Source organism: Pristiophorus japonicus, chromosome 8 (assembly GCF_044704955.1).
Source record: "Pristiophorus japonicus isolate sPriJap1 chromosome 8, sPriJap1.hap1, whole genome shotgun sequence".
Lineage (NCBI taxonomy): Eukaryota > Metazoa > Chordata > Chondrichthyes > Pristiophoridae > Pristiophorus > Pristiophorus japonicus.
The window spans coordinates 79,859,581-79,880,523 of record NC_091984.1 but is presented as its reverse complement, the minus strand read 5'-3'; the positions used below and the strand labels follow the sequence as shown (position 1 = coordinate 79,880,523).

Below are 20,943 nucleotides of genomic sequence, written 5' to 3'. Positions count from 1 at the left end.
ATGACCTGAACTTGAATGTTAGGGGTATGATTAAGAAGTTTGCAGATGACACTAAAATAGGCTGTGTGGTTGATAATGAAGAAGAAAACTGCAGACTGCAGGAAGATGTCAATGTTCTGTTCAGGTGGGCAGAACAAATGGACAAGTGGCAAATGGAATTCAATCCGACTAAGTGTGAGGTAATGCATTTGGGGGAGGTCTAACAAGGCAAAGGAAATACACATTAAACAGTACGACACTGAAAAGTGTAAAGGAACAAAGGGATCTTGGAGTACAGGTCCACAGATCCCTGAAGGTAGGCCAGTTGAGAAGGTGGTTAAGAAGGCATATGGAATACTTCCCTTTATTAGTCGAGGCATGGAATACAAGAGCAAGGAGGTTATGCTTGAACTGTATAAAACACTGGTTAGGTCGCAGCTGGAGTACTGCGTGCAGTTCTGGTCACCACATTACAGGAAAGATGTGATTGCACTGGAAAGGGTGCAGAGGAAATTTACAAGAATGTTGCCTGGACTGGAGAATTTTGGCTATGAGGAAAAATTGGAGATGCTGGGTCTGTTTTCTTCGGAACAGAGTAGTCTGAGGGGAGACCTGCTTGAGTTGTATAAAATTATGAGGGGCCTGGATAGAGTGGACAGGAAGGACCTATTTCCCTTGGCAGAGGGGTCAACAACCAGGGGGGCATAGATTTAAAGTAATTGGTAGGAGGATTAGAGGAGATATGGAGGGTGATGAGGATCTGGAACTCACTGCCTGAAAGGGTGGTAGAGGCAGAAACCCTCACCACATTTAAAAAATACTAGGATATGCACCTGAAGTGCTGTAACCTACAGGGCTACGGACCAAGAGCTGGAAAGTGGGATTAGGCTGGATAGCTCTTGGTCGGCTGGCGCGGACACGATGGGCCGAAATGGCCTCCTTCCGTGCTGTAAATTTCTATGATTCTACCGTTTGCCAATAAATTTATTGATCACTCTCGTTAAAACTATAACATCCTCCACTTCCACTGCATCCCTGGATTAACTATTCCACCTATTGAACACCGTTTTGTATGAAATTATATCTCAACTGTATTCACTTTTTCTTATCCAATTTTGAATTCATGTCCCCTTGTCCGAAAGCTGAACATTTGCTGGAATCTAGTCTATGCACTCCCTTTATAATCTTAAATACCTCAGTAAGATCGCTCTTCCTCCTCAAACTTATACTTGGGTGCAGTTCCACAGGCATCAGCAGCCCTCCAGTGCCAAGTTTCCATTCTTCATGTGTAAGCCTAGGTGGCATCAGCAAGCTATTTGATTTTGGAGGACATCAAAACAGACCCCAATCCCATGCTCATTTGATGTCAACAGACATGCACTTTCCACACCATTCAACAGGAGGGGTCCCAAACTGATTTTTCTTCAACTTCAGTGGCCCCACTGCCGTTGGAGCCAAGATCATTGTATATATTCAAGAGGGAGTTAGATATGGCCCTTACTGCTAAAGGGATCAAGGGGTATGGAGAGAAAGCAGGAAAGGGGTAACTGAGGGAATGATCAGCCATGATCTTATTGAATGGCGGTGCAGGCTTGAAGGGCCTACTCCTGCACCTATTTTCTATGTTTCAATCAGTTATCTCAGTATATATCGAGCAATATATCGTAGAAACTACACAGCACACTTGAAACTCAGAAAATTAGAATTCTCTACAATGGCTCAGTGGGTAAAGGCAGCAAGTAGTGTGGTACGGAGACATATTGCCCAGGAAGACCCCAAGTCTGATCCTTGGTCCATTTTAGGTTTTGCATGGATACCGAGCTATCTTCTCAACAGCAATATATAAACTACAATATATATATAAAAAAAGGAGCAAGCTGGTAGAACGAGGACCAGTGGTGCCAGTTAAAAGTGTGTGTGCATATAATTGTTTGACGGACAAGCTGTTGGGGGAGCTCAAACAGATTTGGTTTTTGGTTTTGCCTGTACAGTTAATATTAAAAGAGGAATGCTGCTGTCTTGGGGAGCAGGAAGGAGAAATACCCATATCCCAAACATCCCGCCCCCAAAAAGTACCTCAATTTAGATCCTCTAGAAGTGGAGATATTCTTATCTGCTGAAATCCATTAGCAAGCTCTGAGAGACTAATCACACTGGGCCTTCCAACCAGGAAAGGCCTATCTGGATGACATTTAATAGGCCCATCTCCAGGCAGCTGCCATTGAAGTGAATGAAAAATTTCATTCATGGTAACAATTTGCATTTCTATAGGCTGTGCACAATCCCGATGCGTCGAAGTAAAGCAAAGGCTCACCAGCCAAGAATCAAGTCTCTAACTTAAGTTCGATAAGATCCTTTGAAATAACTGGTCATTTCTTTTCACTGAAACCTCCAATACATTGCAGTAATAAGTTACTGTACTGTTTGTCCACCAACTTAATTTCAAGCAGTAAAATTTTCATGAGTAAATGTAAACAATCATTATTTTGATGAAAAACTTAAAATTTGCACATTCTGCAATCATTTGTCAAAGAAAACTGGCGATTAATGATTAAAGATGCAATGCCCCATGGTCATCTCCAACTAACCACTTTTTTTGACTAGACCAAATTTCTAGCTGTTCTTAAATGTTAATATAATGTCCCAATGAGCAGTGTACTCCAGTTAAGATCCACTGTACTCCATGGATCAAGCTTAATTAGGACCACTAATTGGGCCCAAGTTTCCACATGATTTGCGGCTGATTTTTAGGAGCAACTGGTGGAGAACGGACTATCTTAGAAATCGCAATTCTCCACATTTTTTTTTCTGCAGTTCTTGTCAGGTAGAACAGTTTCACTTTGGAACAGAATTTTTTCTTCAAAAGGGAGCGTGTCCGGCCACTGACGCCTGATTTCAAAGTTTCCACAGTGAAAACGTACTCCAAACTAAAGTATAATGGAGCAAGTGAAGATTTTTGTAGAACTGAAAAAACCTGTTCTACACATTAAAAAATCAGGCGCAGGTTACAAATTAGGCGTCCAGAACGAGGTGGGGGGGAAAGGAACTCATTAAATTCTACAATAAATCCTTATTTATACTTCTACAAATATTATACAAATAAATCCAACCTGAATAAACATTTATAAGCAAAGAAAAGATTAAATAAACCATCTTCCTACCTGTGTGAAAGTGCTTCAGGAACGGAGAATTCTGCAGTCAGCCTGAGGCGCCCGTTCTGCCCGCGGGGGGGGGGGGGGGGGGGTGGTGAGAGGAGGCGCCCGTTCTTTCCAGCGGGGGAGGGGGGAGGCGCCCGTTCTGCCCGCGGGGGGGGGGGAGAGCGGAGAGGAGGCGCCCGTTCTGCCTGCGGGGGGGGGGTTGGGGGGGAAAAGAGAGGAGGCGCCCGTTCTTTCCCGCGGAGGGGAGGGAGGGGAAGGAGACAGCGGTTTGTTGCCGCGGAGGGGAAGGAGACAGCAGTTTGTTGCCGTGGGGGGGAAGGAAACAGCGGTTTGCCGCCGCGGAGGGGAGGGAGGGGAAGGAGACAGCGGTTTGTTGCTGCGGAGGGGAGGGAGGGGAAGGAAACAGCGGTTTGTTGCCGTGGAGGGTGGGGAGGGGAAGGAGACAGTGAGAAGGCTGCAAGTGCTGATGGCAATGTGCTTTTATTAAAAAAATGTTCAAAAATTAAACAGCTACAAAGAACAAAAATGGCCGAGTGCCAATGTTTTTTTCACACTGAGCATGCGCGAACGCTCCAACGCGCACGCACAGCGTTGCCGGCAGGAAAAAAAATAATTTAAATAGTACTCAACCCCTCCCACTTACAAAATCGGCGCGAGTGTAGGCTCCGCCCCCCCTGGGCGCTGCACCAAACAGACAAGGAGCTGCAAAGCGCTCGAGAATAGCGCGTTTTTTTTCTGGCGCCGTTTTAGGCGCGAAAAACGGGCGCCCAGCTCGGAGGGGCGCCCGTTTTTTATCCTGTGGAAACTTGGGCCCAATGTGTGTGTTAAATCCAAGGAAGAGGCATATAAATTGGCCAGAAAAAGCAGCAAACCTGAGGACTGGGAGAAATTTAGAATTCAGCAGAGGAAGCCAAAGGGTTTAATTTGGAGGGGGAAAATAGAGTATGAGAGTAAGCTTGCAGGGAACATACAAACTGACTGCAAAAGCTTCTATAGATATGTGAAGAGAAAAAGATTAGTGAAGACAAATGTAGGTCCCTTGCAGTCAGAATCAGGTGAATTTATAATGGGGTACAAAGAAATGGCAGACCAACTGAACAAATACTTTGGTTCTGTCTTCACTAAGGAAGACACAAATAACCTTCCGGAAATACTAAGGGATCGAGGGTCTGGTGAGAAGGAGGAACTGAAGGAAATCCTTATTAGTCAGGAAATTGTGTTAGGGAAATTGATGGGATTGAAGGCCGATCAGTTTGCATCCCAAAGTACTTAAGGAAGTGGCCCTAGAAATAGTGGATGCATAGGTGGTCATTTTCCAACATTCTATAGACTCTGGATCAGTTCCTATGGATTGGAGGTTAGCTAATGTAACCCCACTTTTTAAAAAAAGGAGGGAGAGGGAAAATGGGTAATTATAGACCGGTTAGCCTGACATCGGTAGTGGGGAAAATGTTGGAATCAATTAAGATGCAATAGCAGCGCGTTTGGAAAGCAGTGACCGGGTCGGTCCAGGTCAGCATGGATTTATGAAAGGGAAATCATGCTCGACAAATCTTCTGGAATTTTTTGAGGATGTAACTAGTAGATTGGACAAAGCAGAACCAGTTGATGTGGCGTATTTGGAATTTCAAAAGGCTTTTGACAAGGTCCCACACGAGAGATTAGTGTGCAAAATTAAAGCACATGGTATTGGGGGTAATGTATTGACGTGGATAGAGAACTGGTTGGCAGACAGGAAGCAAAGAGTAGGAATAAACGGGTCCTTTTCAGAATGGCAGGCAGTGACTAGTGGGGGCACTGCAAGGTTCAGTGCTCGGCCCCCAGCTATTTACAATATACATTAATGATTTAGACGAAGGAATTGAACGTAATATCTCCAGGTTTGCAGATGACACAAAGCTGGGTGGCAGAGAGAGCTGTGAGCAGGATGCTAAGAGGCTGCATGGTGACTAGGACAGGTTAGGCGAGTAGGCAAATACATGGCAGATGCATTAGAATGTAGATAAATGTGAGGTTGTCCACTTTGGTGGTAAAAACAGGAAGGCAGATCATCTGAATGGTGACAGATTAGGAAAAGGGGAGGTGCAACGAGACCTGGGTGTCATGGTACATCAGTCATTGAAAGTTGGCATGCAGGTACAGCAGGCGGTGCAAAAGGCAAATGGCATGTTGGCCTTCATAGCGAGAGGATTTGAGTATAGGAGCAGGGAGGTCTTACTGCAGTTGTACAGGGCCTTGGTGAGGACCTTGAATATTGTGTTCAGTTTTGGTCTCCTAATATGAGGAAGGACATTCTTTCTATTGAGGGAGTGCAGCAAAGGTTCACCAGACTGATTCCCGGGATGGCAGGACTGACATAATAAAGACTGGATCGACTAGGCTTATATTCACTGGAATTTAGAAGAATGAGGGGGAATCTCATAGAAACATATAAAATTCTGACAGGATTGGACAGGTTAGATGCAGGAAGAATGTTCCCAATGTTGGGGAAGTCCAGAACCAGGGGTCAGAGTCTAAGGATAAATGGTAAGCCATTTAGGACCAAGATGAGGAGAAACTTCTTCACCCAGAGAGTGGTGAACCTGTGGAATTCTCTCCCACAGAAAGTTGTTGAGGCCAGTTCGTTAGATATATTCAAAAGGGAGTTAGATGTGGCCCTTACAGCTCAAGGGATCAAGGGGTATGGAGAGAAAGCAGGAATCGGGTACTGAAGTTGCATGATCATATTGAATGGTGGTGCAGGCTCGAAGGGCCAAATGGCCTACTCCTGCACCTATTTTCTATGTTTCTATGTGCAACCTGCTAATAATTTGAAGATTTCGACAAGGTCCCACACAAGAGGTTAACGTGCAAAGTTAAAGCACATGGGGAATTGGGGGCAGTGTGCTGACATGGATTGAGAAATGGTTGGCAGACAGGAAGCAAAGAGTAGGAGTAAATGGGTACTTTTCAGAATGGCAGGCAGTGACTCGTGGGGTACCGCAAGGTTCTGTGCTGGGGCCCCAGCTGTTTACACTGTACATTAATGATTTAGACGAGGGGATTAAATGTAGTATCTCCAAATTTGCAGATGACACTAAGTTGGGTGGCAGTGTGAGCTGCGAGGAGGATGCTATGAGGCTGCAGAGTGACTTGGATAGGTTAGGTGAGTGGGCAAATGCATAGCAGATGAAGTATAATGTGGATAAATGTGAGGTTGTCCACTTTGGTTGTAAAAACAGAGAGACAGATTATTATCTGAATGGTAACAGATTAGGAAAAGGGGAGGTGCAACGAGACCTGGGTGTCATGGTACATCATTCATTGAAGGTTGGCATGCAGGTACAGCAGGCGGTTAAGGCGGCAAATGACATGTTGGCCTTCATAGCGGGGATTTGAGTACAGGGGCAGGGAGGTGTTGCTACAGTTGTACAGGGCCTTGGTGAGGCCACACCTGGAGTATTGTGTACAGTTTTTGTCTCCTAACTTGAGGAAGGACATTCTTGCTATTGAGGGAGTGCAGCGAAGGTTCACCAGACTGATTCCCGGGATGGCGGGACTGACATATCAAGAAAGACTGGATCAACTGGGCTTGTATTCACTGGAGTTCAGAAGAATGAGAGGGTATCTCATCGAAACGTTTAAAATTCTGACGGGTTTAAGACACGTTAGATGCAGGAAGAATGTTCCCAATGTTGGGGAAGTCCAGAACCAGGGGTCACAGACTAAGGATAAGGGGTAAGCCATTTAGGACCGAGATGAGGAGAAACTTCTTCACCCAGAGAGTGGTGAACCTGTGGAATTCTCTACCACAGAAAGTTGTTGAGGCCAATTCACTAAATATATTCAAAAAGGAGTTAGATGTAGTCCTTACTACTAGGGGGGTGGGGTCAAGGGCTGTGGCGAGAAAGCAGGAATGAGGTACTGAAGTTGCATGTTCAGCCATGAACTCATTGAATGGTGGTGCAGGCTCGAAGGGCCGAATGGCCTACTCCTGCACCTATTTTCTATGTTTCTATGTTTTTTGTGCAATTATCTAGTCATTTGAATTGAACATGAACACAGAAAAGTGAGAATTTAATGCTTCAAAATTAATGAGATCATTTGAATTAAGCAACTTTGAATTAAGGGTAGACTGTACTTGGGGGTACGTCTTTCAGGCCCCGTAAATTCTAACATATTGGGCCCAAGTTTCCACATGATTTGCGCCTGATTTTTAGGAGCAACTGGTGGAGAACGGACTATCTTAGAAATCGCAATTCTCCACATGTTTTTTTCTGCAGTTCTAGTCAGGTAGAACAGTTCTACTTTGGAACAGAATTTTTTCTTCAAAAGGGGGAGTGTCCGGCCACTGATGCCTGATTTGAAAGTTTCCACAGTGAAAACGTACTCCAAACTAAGTTGGAATGGAGCAAGTGAAGATTTTTGTAGAACTGAAAAAACCTGTTCTACACATTAAAAAATCAGGCGCAGGTTACAAATTAGGCGTCCAGAACGAGGTGGGGGGGGGAGGGGAAGTCATTAAATTCTACAATAAATCCTTATTTATACTTCTACAAATATTATACAAATAAATCCATAAATCCAACCTGAATAAACATTTATAAGCAAAGAAAAGATTAAATAAACCATCTTGCTACCTGTGTGAAAGTGCTTCAGGTACGGAGAATGCTGCAGTCAGCCTGAGGCGCCCGTTCTTCCCGCTGGGGGGGGGGGGGGGGGGGGGGGGAGTGGACAGTGAGAAGGCTGCAAGTGCTGATGGCAATGTGCTTTTATTAAAAAAATCTTCAAAAATTAAACAGCTACAAAGAACTACAAAAATGGCCGAGTGCCAATGTTTTTTTCACACTGCGCGAACACTCCAACACGCACGCACAGCATTGCCGGCAAGAAAAAAACTAATTTAAATAGTACCTGCCCCCTCCCACTTACAAAATCGGCGCGAGTGTAGGCTCCGCCCCCCCTGGCCACCGCGCCAGGCAGACAAGGAGCTGCAGAACGCTACAGAATCTCGAGTTTTTTTTTTAGGCGCCGTTTTTGGCGCGAAAAACGGACGCCCAGCTCGGAGGAGTGCCCGTTTTTTATCGTGTGGAAACTTGGGCCCTATGAGTCACTTTTATTTACTGTGCAATAAAACCTGGAGCACAGCCTAGTCCTGCAGCCAAGCCATTAAATCTGACCAGGCTAAATTTTGGGACTTTTTTTCGTTTTTGTACAGGTAGAGCGTCTGAAATCTGCAAACCTCAGGAGCGAGGCTGTTCCAAATTTCGGGTATTTCCAGATTCAGGCGGGCCGAGGCACAGGCCGAGGCGGGGCGAGGTCGGGTGGCATGTCTAGATTTCGGAACATTTTCCGGATTCCGGACGACCCTGCCACGGATTGGCCCGGTGTCCAGATTCTGGAACATCCGAATTTCGGAACGCCGGAATTTCGGATGCTCAAGCTGTATTGCCTTGTTTCATTCTTTGAATTGGATGTTTAATTACTTCCCTTTTGTTTAGTTTAAAGTTTACTTATATACCTCTACCATTCAAGACACTGACATAAGTAATATCGCCCAGAGCATAACATGGACATTACATTGGGAATTCACCTCACCATCTAGAAGAGGGATATTGAAGATAAATTCTTCATCTCGGAGGCAGGTGTGCTAGCATTGGAGGAGGGCCTCATGAGAACCTGATTATAATTCTGTTTTGAAACAGAATTTCAGAAAATCTCATTTACAAGCAATCAATTCAAAAATAAGTCAATTTAGTGAACACACAAACAAATTTATGTGCACAACACCCCTTTAATTCAAGACTGTTTAAAATTAAGTGTCTAGACTTTTGACCAATCAGATAAAGATTTGGAAAACCTTTGGCAAAACCATTAAAAAATACATTGCATTTACTTAGAGAAATTATTCATGCTCTTGTTAATTTCTCATCTACATTAACATGCCACCTTATTTCCTATTAGCTTCATTTAAAAATTCCAATAGGATATATTAATTAAATTACATTCAATTTTCAGTTTCCTTGACAGTATTTCTGCAGAATGTGTTGTCTGCTTATGCATTTACTATCTTCCCCATAAAAGTTTTTTATAACACCTTCGAAGAAGAATTACAATTAGAAGCAAGTCTTGTGGTACTTCTAAAGTGTGTAATCATATAATATACATTCAAAGAACATAACTTTGAAGATAAAAATGCAACTGAGATTGTTAAACTTTGGTTATGCAAATGTCTTGTGATCAACCAAAAGACACTCAGTAAATAGTAAAATGAGTAGCAAGGAAACCAATGGGCCAAAGATTGCGGCCTCGTCAGATGCGTTCGATGTGCGCATGCACCCGGCGAGGCCTCGCAAATGCTGGTTCTCAGCGTGCAATGCGCATGTGCCGAGACCAGCTTTTCCGATTTGTCAAAATTTCTTTTGACCGATCGCATGCATCCCCGCAAGGAGGACATCCACGGGGCAGAGATTGGGCTATTTGCCCAACTCTTGCCCAACGAATGCCCTTCAAATTCTTACGCCTGGTAAAAGCAGGCGTATAACCTACTTTTACTAGCATAAGAGTTTCAAAACATAGAAAAATTAAATTTAATCACTCATTTTTATATTTAAAAACCCAGTCCATTAAGGTAAGTTTAAACCCTATTAAAACACATTAAAACAAAATTCAAAAAAACTTTTTTCTAAAACATTTAATTACAATAAATTTCAATTAATTTTCAATATGGGAGGTGTTTTTTTTTTTACTTATTGTGTTGTGTTTCTTGTTTTAGGGGTATTCTCATTGATTGTTTTTACAAGCTGCCATTACTGAGTTCCCATTATTATCAATGAGAATACTGTACTGTGATTGGTTGTCCAGGCCCACGTGATTCCAGGATACGATTACGTACCTGGAGGACATGTTCCTGTACGCTGCACAGCATATGGAAGCCACCGACAGGAATCCTCCATTCCTCCGGGACCACCAGGTATTTTCCATAAAAAAATTTTGGGTTGGAGGTGTTCGTCCAAAGGAAGCCTCCGACCGCAATTTTCCCCCCATGTCTTAAAGCAGTTCAGTGAAGTTCAAGACTGCCATGTAAAATGGTGAATTTTGTAATGCAGTTAGTAACAATTTTACAAATTAATAGAGAATATGGTGAAACAAAAAAAGGTGTATGATGCATGTCAGGTGAATTCTTCAAACGAGAACCAGGACAAATACAATAAATTGAGAGGGGAAGTGAAGAGGAAAATAAGACTGGCAAAGAGAGAATGAGAATAGAATGATGGTTAACATAAAAGGGAACTCAAAAGCCTTCTACGGGCATGTAAATAGTAAGCGGGTAGTAAGAGGTGAGGTGGGGTCTATTAGTAACAAAGGTGATGATCTCTGCTTAGAGGCACAGGGCAAGGTTAGAGTACTTAGTCCAGTGTTTACTAAGGAAGAAGATGCTGACAAAATATTGACAAAAGCAGAGATGGTAGAGAAAGAAAAAGACTTGCATTTATACAGCACCTTTCATGGCCACTGGACGTCTCAACGCGCTTTACAGCCAATGAAGTATTTTTTTTTAAAGAGGTAATGGATGGAGTGAAAGTTGCTAGGCTGTACTGAAAAGGCTGGCTATGCTTAGAGTGGATAAGTCTCCTGGTCCAGATGGCTTGCTTCCCAGGTTGCTAAGGGAAGTGGGTGTAGAGATAGTGGAAAGGCTTGACATAATCTTCCAACCTTTCCTAGCTGTGGGAGAGATGCCAGAGGATTGAAAAGTGGCAAATGTGACACCCTTGTTCAAGAAAGGATGCAAGGACATGCCTAGTAATTACAGGCCTGTCAATTTAACATCAGTGGTGGGTAATGTTTTAGAAACAATAATCAGGGAAAAAATTAACAGGCACTTGGAGAGGTTTAAATTAATTGAGAACTAGCATGGATTTGTAAAAGGCAGATCATATTTGACTAGTCTAATTGAATTTTTTTGTTGAAGAAACAGAGAGGGTTAATGAAGGGAATGCAGTGGATGTTGTCAATATGGATTTTAGGAAGGCGTTTGACAAAGTGCCACATAAAAAGCTGGTTAACAAAATTGAGGCTCATGGAACAGGGTGGTCAGTGTCTGCTTGGATAAGAAATTGGCTTAAGGACAGAAAGCAGCGAGTTGTGGTGAATGGTTGTTATTCAGACTAGAGGATGGTGGACAGTGGTGTTCTCCAGGGGTCAGTGCTATGACCACTGCTTTTTTTGATATATAAATAAATGACTTGGATATTAGAATACAGAGTAAATTTTCAAAATTTGCTGACGATACCAAATTTAAAGGTGTGGCAAACAGTGAGGATGATACCAATTGCATCAGGACAGATAGGCTGGCAGAATGGGCAGATGGAATTTAATACAGAGAAGTGTGAGGTGATGCATTTTGGCAGAAGGGATAAGGAGAGGCAACATAGACTTAATGGCACAGTTCTAAAGCGTGTGCATGGACAGAGGGACCTGGGGATTCACGTGCAACGATTTTTGATGGTGGCAGGACATTTTGAGAGAATAGTTAGCAAAGCATATGGGATCCTGGGCTTCATAAATAAGAGGTATTGAGTACAAAAGCAGGGAAGTTATGCTGAACCTTTACAAAGTTCTTGTTAGGCCATAACTAGAGTATTACATCCAGTTCTAGTCACCACACTTCAGGAAGGATGTGAAGGTCCTCGAGAGGGTGCAGAGGAGATTTAACAATATGGTTCCAGGGATGAGGGATTTTAGCTACAAGGTTAGATTGGAGAAGCTAGTGTTGCTCTCCTTGGAGCAAAGGAGGTTGAGGGGAGATTTGATAGAAGTATACAAGATTATGACAGATTTAGATAAGGTAGACAAAGAAAAGCTGTTCCCATTAGCTTACGGTACAAGAACTAGGGGACACAGATTTAAGGTTTTGGACAAGAGATACAGGGAAGTATGTGAAGAACTTTTTTTACACAGCGAGTGGTAATTTCCTGAAACTCGCTGTCTGAGGGTGGTGGAAGCAGAGATGATCAATGATTTCAAAAGGAAACTGGATAGGCACTTGAGGGAAATAAACTTGCAGGGCTACAGGGATAGAGCGGGGGAATGGGACTGACTGGATTGCTCCAGAGAACCGGCATGGACACGATGGGCTGAATGATCTCCTTCTGTGCCGTAATGACTATGATTATAACACTAAACAGCTATTTCGTAATATTGTTTCCAAATTCATATTGCTAATTCCTCAAAGTCAAGAACTTGCACCTAAAATGAAAACATCTAATAATAACTACTACAATCTAAACAAATTAACTTCCTGTCATATAGATTGTATCAAATGGAAGCAGTTTGAAACCAACTCAATTCATAACGACTGCACTCTTTCATTTGAGAAAATCTAATATTTAGTGCAATTCTGAAACATTATGGGGGACTGCAGCTTTAACTAAATGGCTGGCATTAATGAAAATATAATGTAAACCAGTTTACACACGGAAAAGCAACAGATACTGCAGAAATAGCACATCAACCATCATTCCAAAAAAATGACGAGTGCCCAACTACAAGGGAAGAAAGTAACCTTTCTCCTCGCCAATATTATATGGAGACTGTTACCAAATACATGTGTACATTGTGCACACGTGCACAGTGTGTTGTATTAACATAATCTTAATCAGAGGATGCTATGACAAAGTGGAGTCAGTGATGTATAATGATTTTCTTTCCTTCAGGTCACATATGTATGCAGCTAAACCTCAGTCGTAAAGCTATGGTCAAGTAATTATTAATTATAGTGCACTCCACACATAAATGCACTTCTGGGTTCACTGTATCAGAGTTGACATAAACCTCCTTAAAGAAAATAAATGGTAGATAAATCTGCATTAATTTACCAACACAGTAGGTTGGAATTTCCTCAATCTAAATTACGCAGAAATTAACACTGGTTTCTACGCCAAAGGCAATTTACACCGAAATTTCTTGAGAATATCAGCATGTGTAAACATAAAAACCAGTGTAAAAAAAATTGGAAATCAGTGTATATAATTGGGGCCCCATTACAGCTTCCTTAATTCCCACTATATCTGATTGATGCTATGAAAACTAAGTTTTGAAGCCATCAAATCATCATTTATGCACACTTAGCTCAGCATGTTTAAGAAAATAACATTTGGAAGCGGTTCTCTTTGTAATGTAACTGATTCGGGATGCCAGAAAAAAAGATACAAAAAGAAACACATTTCAAGTCTCAGCAAGGAAAATATTTCAAAATGTTTTGAATCAGTACAAACACCAGAAAATGACTTTGGGTCCTACTGTACCTAATATTTAGCCATAAATTTACATTTGTTCAATAAATGCAGGAAACTTGCATTCTCTGGTCTTTTGCATGAGGAAGTGAAGCTGCATTAATAAGTTAAATGGGGTTTCAGTGGTGCAAATAAATCACCAAAATTTCCTCAGGGGAATAAAAAGGAGCAATCCCATCATTACACTGAAATTTCCCAGAAAACTCCGGGCCATAGATACATTCACTGAAATTTGTTTTAAAAAAAAACTGGCCGCTGTGCTGAAATGGAGACTCACCACCTTTAAAAAGTAAAATAAATGCAACTCCTACAAATACACACTTTATTCCATATAAACATCTCCACCATCACCAACCCTTCTCTCCAACCCAAAGCCTGCATGAATTCTCTTAGTATTTCAGTCAAAAATAGTAAAATGATTGCCTCCATTATCAGATTGTATTTGATGTATTTTATAAACTGAGTAGGGAAACAATTGCTTTAATGTAAAAAAATTGCAAAATTATTTTTCAATGCCAAGATGATGGTACTTTGTAGGTAATATGCAGAAAAAAATATTTCACTTGATGAAATGGATAGATTTTACAAATCTGTTGGCCGGTTTTTAGAAATTGTTATGGATAAAAAGGGATGCTCTGCTTTCAACGATTTGTATTAAACTGAGCTCAATACCTGTACTTTTTCTATTTTGTACTTAATTTCAATCCTACGAATCTCTAACAGCACACAATGTCACTCCAACAGGGTTAACTACTGCTGTTCCCTATGACATATTAGATGTTACAAAAGGCAAATATCAGAGCAATTGAGTTTTAAAAGTACATCACCACTGACATCTGCTGGTATTTTTTGTATTTGTAGCAATGTGAATGCATTTGCTTTGAAACACATTAGAGAACAATTTAAAATATGTTAACATATGGAGCATTATTCAAGTTCAAACTTTTTTCCCTCTAATACCACCACTCCAAACTCCTCTCCTTCACTCCCATTCCACCCTTCACCCTCTCTTTACATTCCTCATTTCATACTTCATTCCCTCCACTTCATCCCACTGTTCCTCCCAATTGTAAGGAAAATACCTTGATGCATTTTCAAAGGAAGTCTGGGAAACCCAAAGGGCCAATATTAAATAAAACAATGAAGGTTTATGTTATGAATACAAAGCTTGTCTTGAGCACTGCAGAGACATAAGTCATCAAGGCCACTGGCTCAAAGATAACTTGTTAGGAGATATAACTGTTATTCCTTATCTGAATTTGTTTAAGGCTCTCTGTTAAAAAGAAATTGAGAAATTGGGGAGTGTAAGTGCCACCTCTCATATCTTATTCTCATGTCTCACTAACACAAGGCAATCAGGGGTACTAACATGGCTGACATGGTGGACATCTAAATGGGTGAATTCTCACACGTGTGTCATTCAGATAGTGACTAAATTGAGGGGGTTTCTTTTTAAAACACTAAAAGAGTATGAACATACAAACAATGACAGACAGGCAAAGACCCTCTGATCAATCTAGCCTCTCCCATAGTAGCAGTGGTAGAAGTTGTAGTAGAATGTTTAACGATCTTTATCTGCTGTATGTAAAAGGGTGCCTCTGCAAAATAAGTAACATGCATGTCCAGGTAAATCAGCCCCCATCCTCTGACATGACAGAGGTTACAGAAGTTAATATTTTATGGCTGTACCAGTTTAGATAGACGCAGATACAAGCATGTCACTCAGATGCAATACATCTCCCTAAAATCAAGCAAAGTTAAATTTAAACTAGCTGGTCCAGATACAGCTTTTCCCACACCTCCTCCCCTATTCTTTTCCTCCCATCCACCTCCTTCACCTTGCTCCTCCCCACCCTTCTCCTGCTGCCACCCCTCACCCAACCATTGGCAGCCATGCCTTCAGCCACCCAAGTCCACACACTCAGGTAATGGTAGCATAGTGGTTATGCTACAGGACAAGTAATCCAGAGGCTTGGACAAATGATCCAGAGACAAGTTAAAATCCCACCACAGTAATGGTGACCAAGAAACTATTAGATTGTCGTAATAACCCATCTGGTTCACTAATGTCATTTAGGGAAGGAAATCTGCCGTCCTGGGCCTGCGACAAGTGGTGAAAGAACCAACACGAGGGAATAGCACACTTGACTTTATCCTCATCAATCTACCTGTCGCAGATGCATCTGTCCATGACAGTATTGGTAGCAGTGACCACTGCACAGTCCTTGTGGAGACGAAGTCCCGACTTCACAAAGAGGACACCCTCCATCGTGTTGTGTGGCACTACCACCCTGTAAATGGGATAGATTCAGAAAAGATATAGCAGCTCAAAACTGGGCATCCATGAGGCGCTGTGGGCCATCAGCAGCAGCAGAATTGCATTCCACCACAACATGTAATCTCATCGCCCGGCATATCCCTCACTCGAACATTACCCTCAAGCCAAGGGACTAACCCTGGTTCAATGAGGAGTGCAGAAGAGCATGCCAAGAGCAGCATCAGGTGTCTAAAAATAGAGATGCCAAGCTGGTAAAGCGAAACACAGGATCACATGCATACTAAACAGCGGAAAGAGCATGCTGTAGACAGACCGAAGCAATCCAACAATCGGCAGATCAGATCAAAGCTCTGCAGTTGTACCACATCCAGTTTTAAACAACTAATAAGAGGCAGTGACTTCTGAGCACCCCACCATCACAGAAGCCAGTCTTCAGCCAATTCGAGTCACTCACGTGATATCAAGAAACGGTTGAGCGCACTAGATACAGCAAAGACTATGGGCCCCGAAAACATCTTGGCTGTTGTACTGAAGACTTGTGCTCCAGAACTAGCCGCGCCTCTACCAAGTTGTTCCACTACAGCTACAACACTGGCATCTAACCGACAATATGGAAAACTGCCCAGGTATGTCCTGTCCACAAAAAGCAGGACAAATAGAATCCAGCCAATTACCGCACCATCAGTCTACTCTCAATCATCAAAAAGTGATGGAAAGTGTTGTCAACAGTGCTATCAAGCGGCACTTATTCACCAATAACCTCTTCACCGATGTTCAGTTTGGGTTCCGCCAAGACCACTTGGCTCCAGACCTCAATACAGCAGTGGTCCAAACATGGACAAAAGAGCACAATTCCAGAGGTGCGAGTGACTGCCCTCAACATCAAGGCAGCATTTGACCAAGTGTGCCCTAGTAAAATTTAAATCAATGAGAGTCAGGGGGGAAACTCTCCTCTGGTTGGAGTCATACCTAGCATCATACCTAGCACAAAGAAAAGTGGTTGTGGTTATTGGAGGCCACTTGACTCAGCCCCAGGAGTTTCTCAGGGCAATGTCCTAGGCCCAACCATCTTCAGCTGCTTCATTAACGACGCTCCATCCATCTTCAGGTCAGAAGTGGGGATGTTCGCTGATGATGCAGTGTTCAGTTCCATTCGCAACTCCTCAGATAACGAAGCAGTCCATGTCCGCATGCAGCAAGACCTGGACGACATTCAGGCTTGGGCCAATAAGTGGCAAGTAACATTTGAACCATACAAATGCCAGGCACTGATCATCTCCAACAAGCCAGCGGCTAACCACCACCCCTTGACATTCAACAGCATTACCATCGTCAAATCCCTCATCAACATCCTGGTGTCAAACATTGACCAGAAGCTTAACTGGACCAGCCGCATAAATACTGTGGCAACAAGAGCAGATCAGAGGCTGGGTATTCTGCAAGTGTCTCATCTCCTGACTCCCCAAAGCCTTTCCACCATCTACAAGGCACAAGCCAGGAGTGTGATGGAATACTCTCCACTTGCCTGGACAAGTGCAGCTCCAACAACACTCAAGAAGCTCAACACCGTTCAGGACAAAGCAGGCCACTTGATTGGCACCCCATCCAGTGCCTTAAACGTTCACTCCTTCCACCATCTACAAGATGCACTGCAGCAACTCGCCAAGGCTTCTTCAACAGCACCTCCCAAATCCGTGATCTCTACCACCTAGAAGGACAAGGGCAGCAGCCGCATGGGAACACCATCACTTCCAAGTTACACATCATCCTGACTTGGAAATCTATCGCTGTTCCTTCATTGTCGCTGGGTCAAAATCCTGGTACTCCCTCCCTAACAGCATTATAGAAGTATCTTCACATGGACTGCAGCGATTCAAGGCTGCGGCTCACCACCACCTTTTCAAATGCAATTAGGGATGGGCAATAAATGCTGGCCTTGCCAGCGATGCCCACATCCCAGGAACGAATAAAAAAAATCTCAAGTATTCCCCTGCCCTAATCTCTGCTGTCTAAATCCCCCTCTCCTCCTTGTACCGTTCCATAAAACCCACTCCTTCCTTTGCTTTAGGATCCATTTATTTTACGTACACTGCAACCAGACATTTTTCCAAGTTATAAACACTATATAAATGGAAGTTGTTGTAGTTCCTGCCATCTGATAAAAAAATACTGAATTTCTTTCCTCTCATCACTAATGACAATTATTTTTAAAATGTGTAAAATTTAGATTTTTTTAATTAGGAATGAATATGCTTCAACAAGGCTGACTTTAGTCAGTATGCACGCTGCACTAGGGACATGTACAGTAGTGAACCCAATAGTACTTTACACCACTATGGAAATTGAGTTGAATAGCATGCGTGGGAATCTACAGCTGTTGCTTCTGCTCTGCTTCCATTCCGAAACATGACACTGGAACAAGTAGCATTCCATCCATGATGAGTTAAATAAGACACTTTTAAAAAAAGGGAATTCAGATGTAGAAAGGAGTGGCATTATAAATTAGTGAACAATTATCCTAATAAAAAAGAGGTTTTAAACCAGCAATCTGACCAAACATGCAGGTTGATGTGGATTTTTTAAAAAATTAGATTTATTTAATTAGTACATCTAAAAAAAGATGCAGCTTTACAAATCTTATGGCAAGTCTTTATTGGTAAGTCTGCATTTTGAACTATGATATGTTTCGCCTTTTATGGAAGAATATTACACAACCAAATATTTCTTCAACTTTTAAAATAATGCCAATTTTATCTCAAGCATTGCAGAGCTTTCTTTCACAGCCTGTATTGTGGCTTCCTAGAAGTCAGGCAGCACCAGGCTAACCCTCAGGTTGGTTTGAAATTACATTTCCCGTTGCTTGTAATGGAGCAGCTCCATGACACTCCCATACTAGACTTAACTAGAACAGTCTAGTAGAGGAGACCTTTTCTGTGGAGAAACTAGGTCAGTGCTAAAATTGCCTTTCAGAAAAAAATATCAAAATATTTGATGAGTAGCATTTCCTTGTATTCAAATGAGGGAGAAGATTGAGCAAAATACACTTCACACTTTTTCATCTCCAAATTACTTCCTTACCTTGATTGTTGACTACATTTGAATTGACTAGATTTTCTGGTTTGTTAGTGAGGGCATTCACCATAACCTTCAACCTCTCCCTAAGGTTTGACATTTGACTGTTATCATTCTGTTGAGAGAGAAACAAGTACAAAATTGGCAATAATGGTTTTGAATATCAGCAATTAACAGACGTGAAATATCATTATTCAAGGAAGCTATACAAGGAACTCAAGAATTGGAATAGTAAAAATGATCACTTCAAAAGCAGAACATTCAATAGTTCAGAGCCTCACCCGCATGGGATATGTGCTGCATACAAGAGGCCAGATTACATCAGTCCTCACCTAGGCCACAATAGGTCAATCACAAGAGTTTCTCTCTGTCAGATTCATCTCCATTGGATAAATTCTGGGTTATATTTTCAGTTACGAGCAAGAAAGACTTGCATTTATATTGTGCCTTTCAGGACTTGCATTTATATTGTCCCAAAGCGCTTTACAGCCAATTAAGTACTTTTGTAGTACAGTCACTGTTGTAATGTAGGAAACCCCACAACCAATTTGGGCACAGCAGCTTCTACAAACAGCAATGTGATAATGATCAGATAATCAGCTTTCATGATGTTGATTGAGGGATAAATATTGGCCAGGATACCAGGAAGAACTCCCCTGCTTCTCTTCGAAACAGTGCCATAGGATCTTTTACATCCACCCGAGGGGGCAAACGGAACCTCAGTTTAACATCTCGTCCGAAAGACGAAACCTCTGACTCAGTAATGCAATGGAGGGTCAGCCTAGAGTTTTGTGTTCAAGTGTCTGGACCCACAACCTTCTGACTCAGAGGCAAGAGAGCTACCCACTATGTTATGTATGAAGAAAGAGTCTGACTGGATATTGTGAGCTCGAAGTAAAGTGTGACCGTAGTCTTTTATTGCAGGTCTCCAGAGTGCCTCTCCAACCTGTGAGGCCTCTTTAAATACCTGTGCTCCAAGGGATTATGGGATCCCTTGGGACTCCAGGGGTTGAGCCCTCTGGTGGCTGTACAAAGTATATACAAGTTTACATATATAACACACTGAACCACAGCTGACACGATCCCCAAGGTGTGAACACATACAAAAAAAAAGGGCACAGAAGTGACAAGCTGCATTACTGGAGAAACTAAACAAACCTTTTTCTAAGTTTCTATATCCTCAGGATAAAAAGCACACTGCTGAAAGAAACAGAGGCCCAAGAGAGTGGGGGTGTGCTATTGCGGGGGAAAACCCAGAAATCCCGGAACAGAGAGGTCCTGCCGAATTTAACAATAGGACCTCATTATCATTTTTTAAATTCCGTTTCCCCGCTGGCAGCAAGCCAGATTGACAGACTGGCCACCTGCCGGGCGGCAACGCCAGCAGTGGAAGGCCTCAGGCGGGGAAAGTCCCCGGCAATCGGAAAAGATCGGGGCATGGTGCAAGCAGGTGGGCTCCAAGCGTAGCAGCAAGGCAAAGATCGGGGCGGGCCATTGTGAGGTGGCTCGGTGCGCAGCAGCGAGAGAGGGAGACAAAGACTGCAAGTTTGGAGGAAGGAAAAAAAAAACAGCCGAAAAAAAAATCCCAAGCCCTGAAAAACCCAGGCGGCCAGCATTGAATTTAAACCAGGCTCCCAACCACACAGTGCGAGCCTGATTTAAATATTATAATGAATCGTTCAGCTTGAAGAGCAGAACAGGCATGCTATACAAACCGCCGGTGTAAAAATGGCAGCAGGCATGCGTTTTTTTCAATTTTAAATTCCCCAACCCGTGCGGGAGGGGGGATGGTGATAATATTGACCCCAGAAATTCATCTCACTATGTATCAAGTCGAGAACCATCATCAATGGTCTTTGATAATAGTCCTTGTGTATAGGATTGTAACATTTACTGTTAACTTGATAAGAATCACTTCCACAATGCCTAAAATCTCTGTATATCTGGTTCAGAAATTTCCCTGCAGGAAAGCATCAGGACTCGGGCTGAAAGAGCATCAAGAACTACACCTTCAGCATCAAAGCTTCTTTTTGCACACGAGAACCCTGCAACTGGCAAGCAAACGCGAAACAAATGTTTTCATAGTGCAAACAATCTCTATTACAGTATATGCTCTTGCTATACCATTTTGCACTGTGGAAAACCAGCACTACGACCATCCACAGGCATAAAGCAAAGTCTG

The 20,943-nt window shown here is 42.5% G+C and overlaps 1 protein-coding gene across 5 annotated transcripts in view; it reads right to left on the bottom strand.

The window, feature by feature from the left end:
* efcab14 (EF-hand calcium binding domain 14) overlaps positions 1-20,943 on the bottom strand; it is a 125,907-nt gene that overhangs the window by 19,764 nt on the left and 85,200 nt on the right. For all 5 annotated transcript variants that reach the window (XM_070886969.1, XM_070886971.1, XM_070886972.1 and 2 more), the window contains one exon: positions 18,768-18,876. In XM_070886969.1, the coding sequence (XP_070743070.1) occupies positions 18,768-18,876 (109 nt within the window). The remainder of the gene's footprint in view (positions 1-18,767; positions 18,877-20,943) is intronic.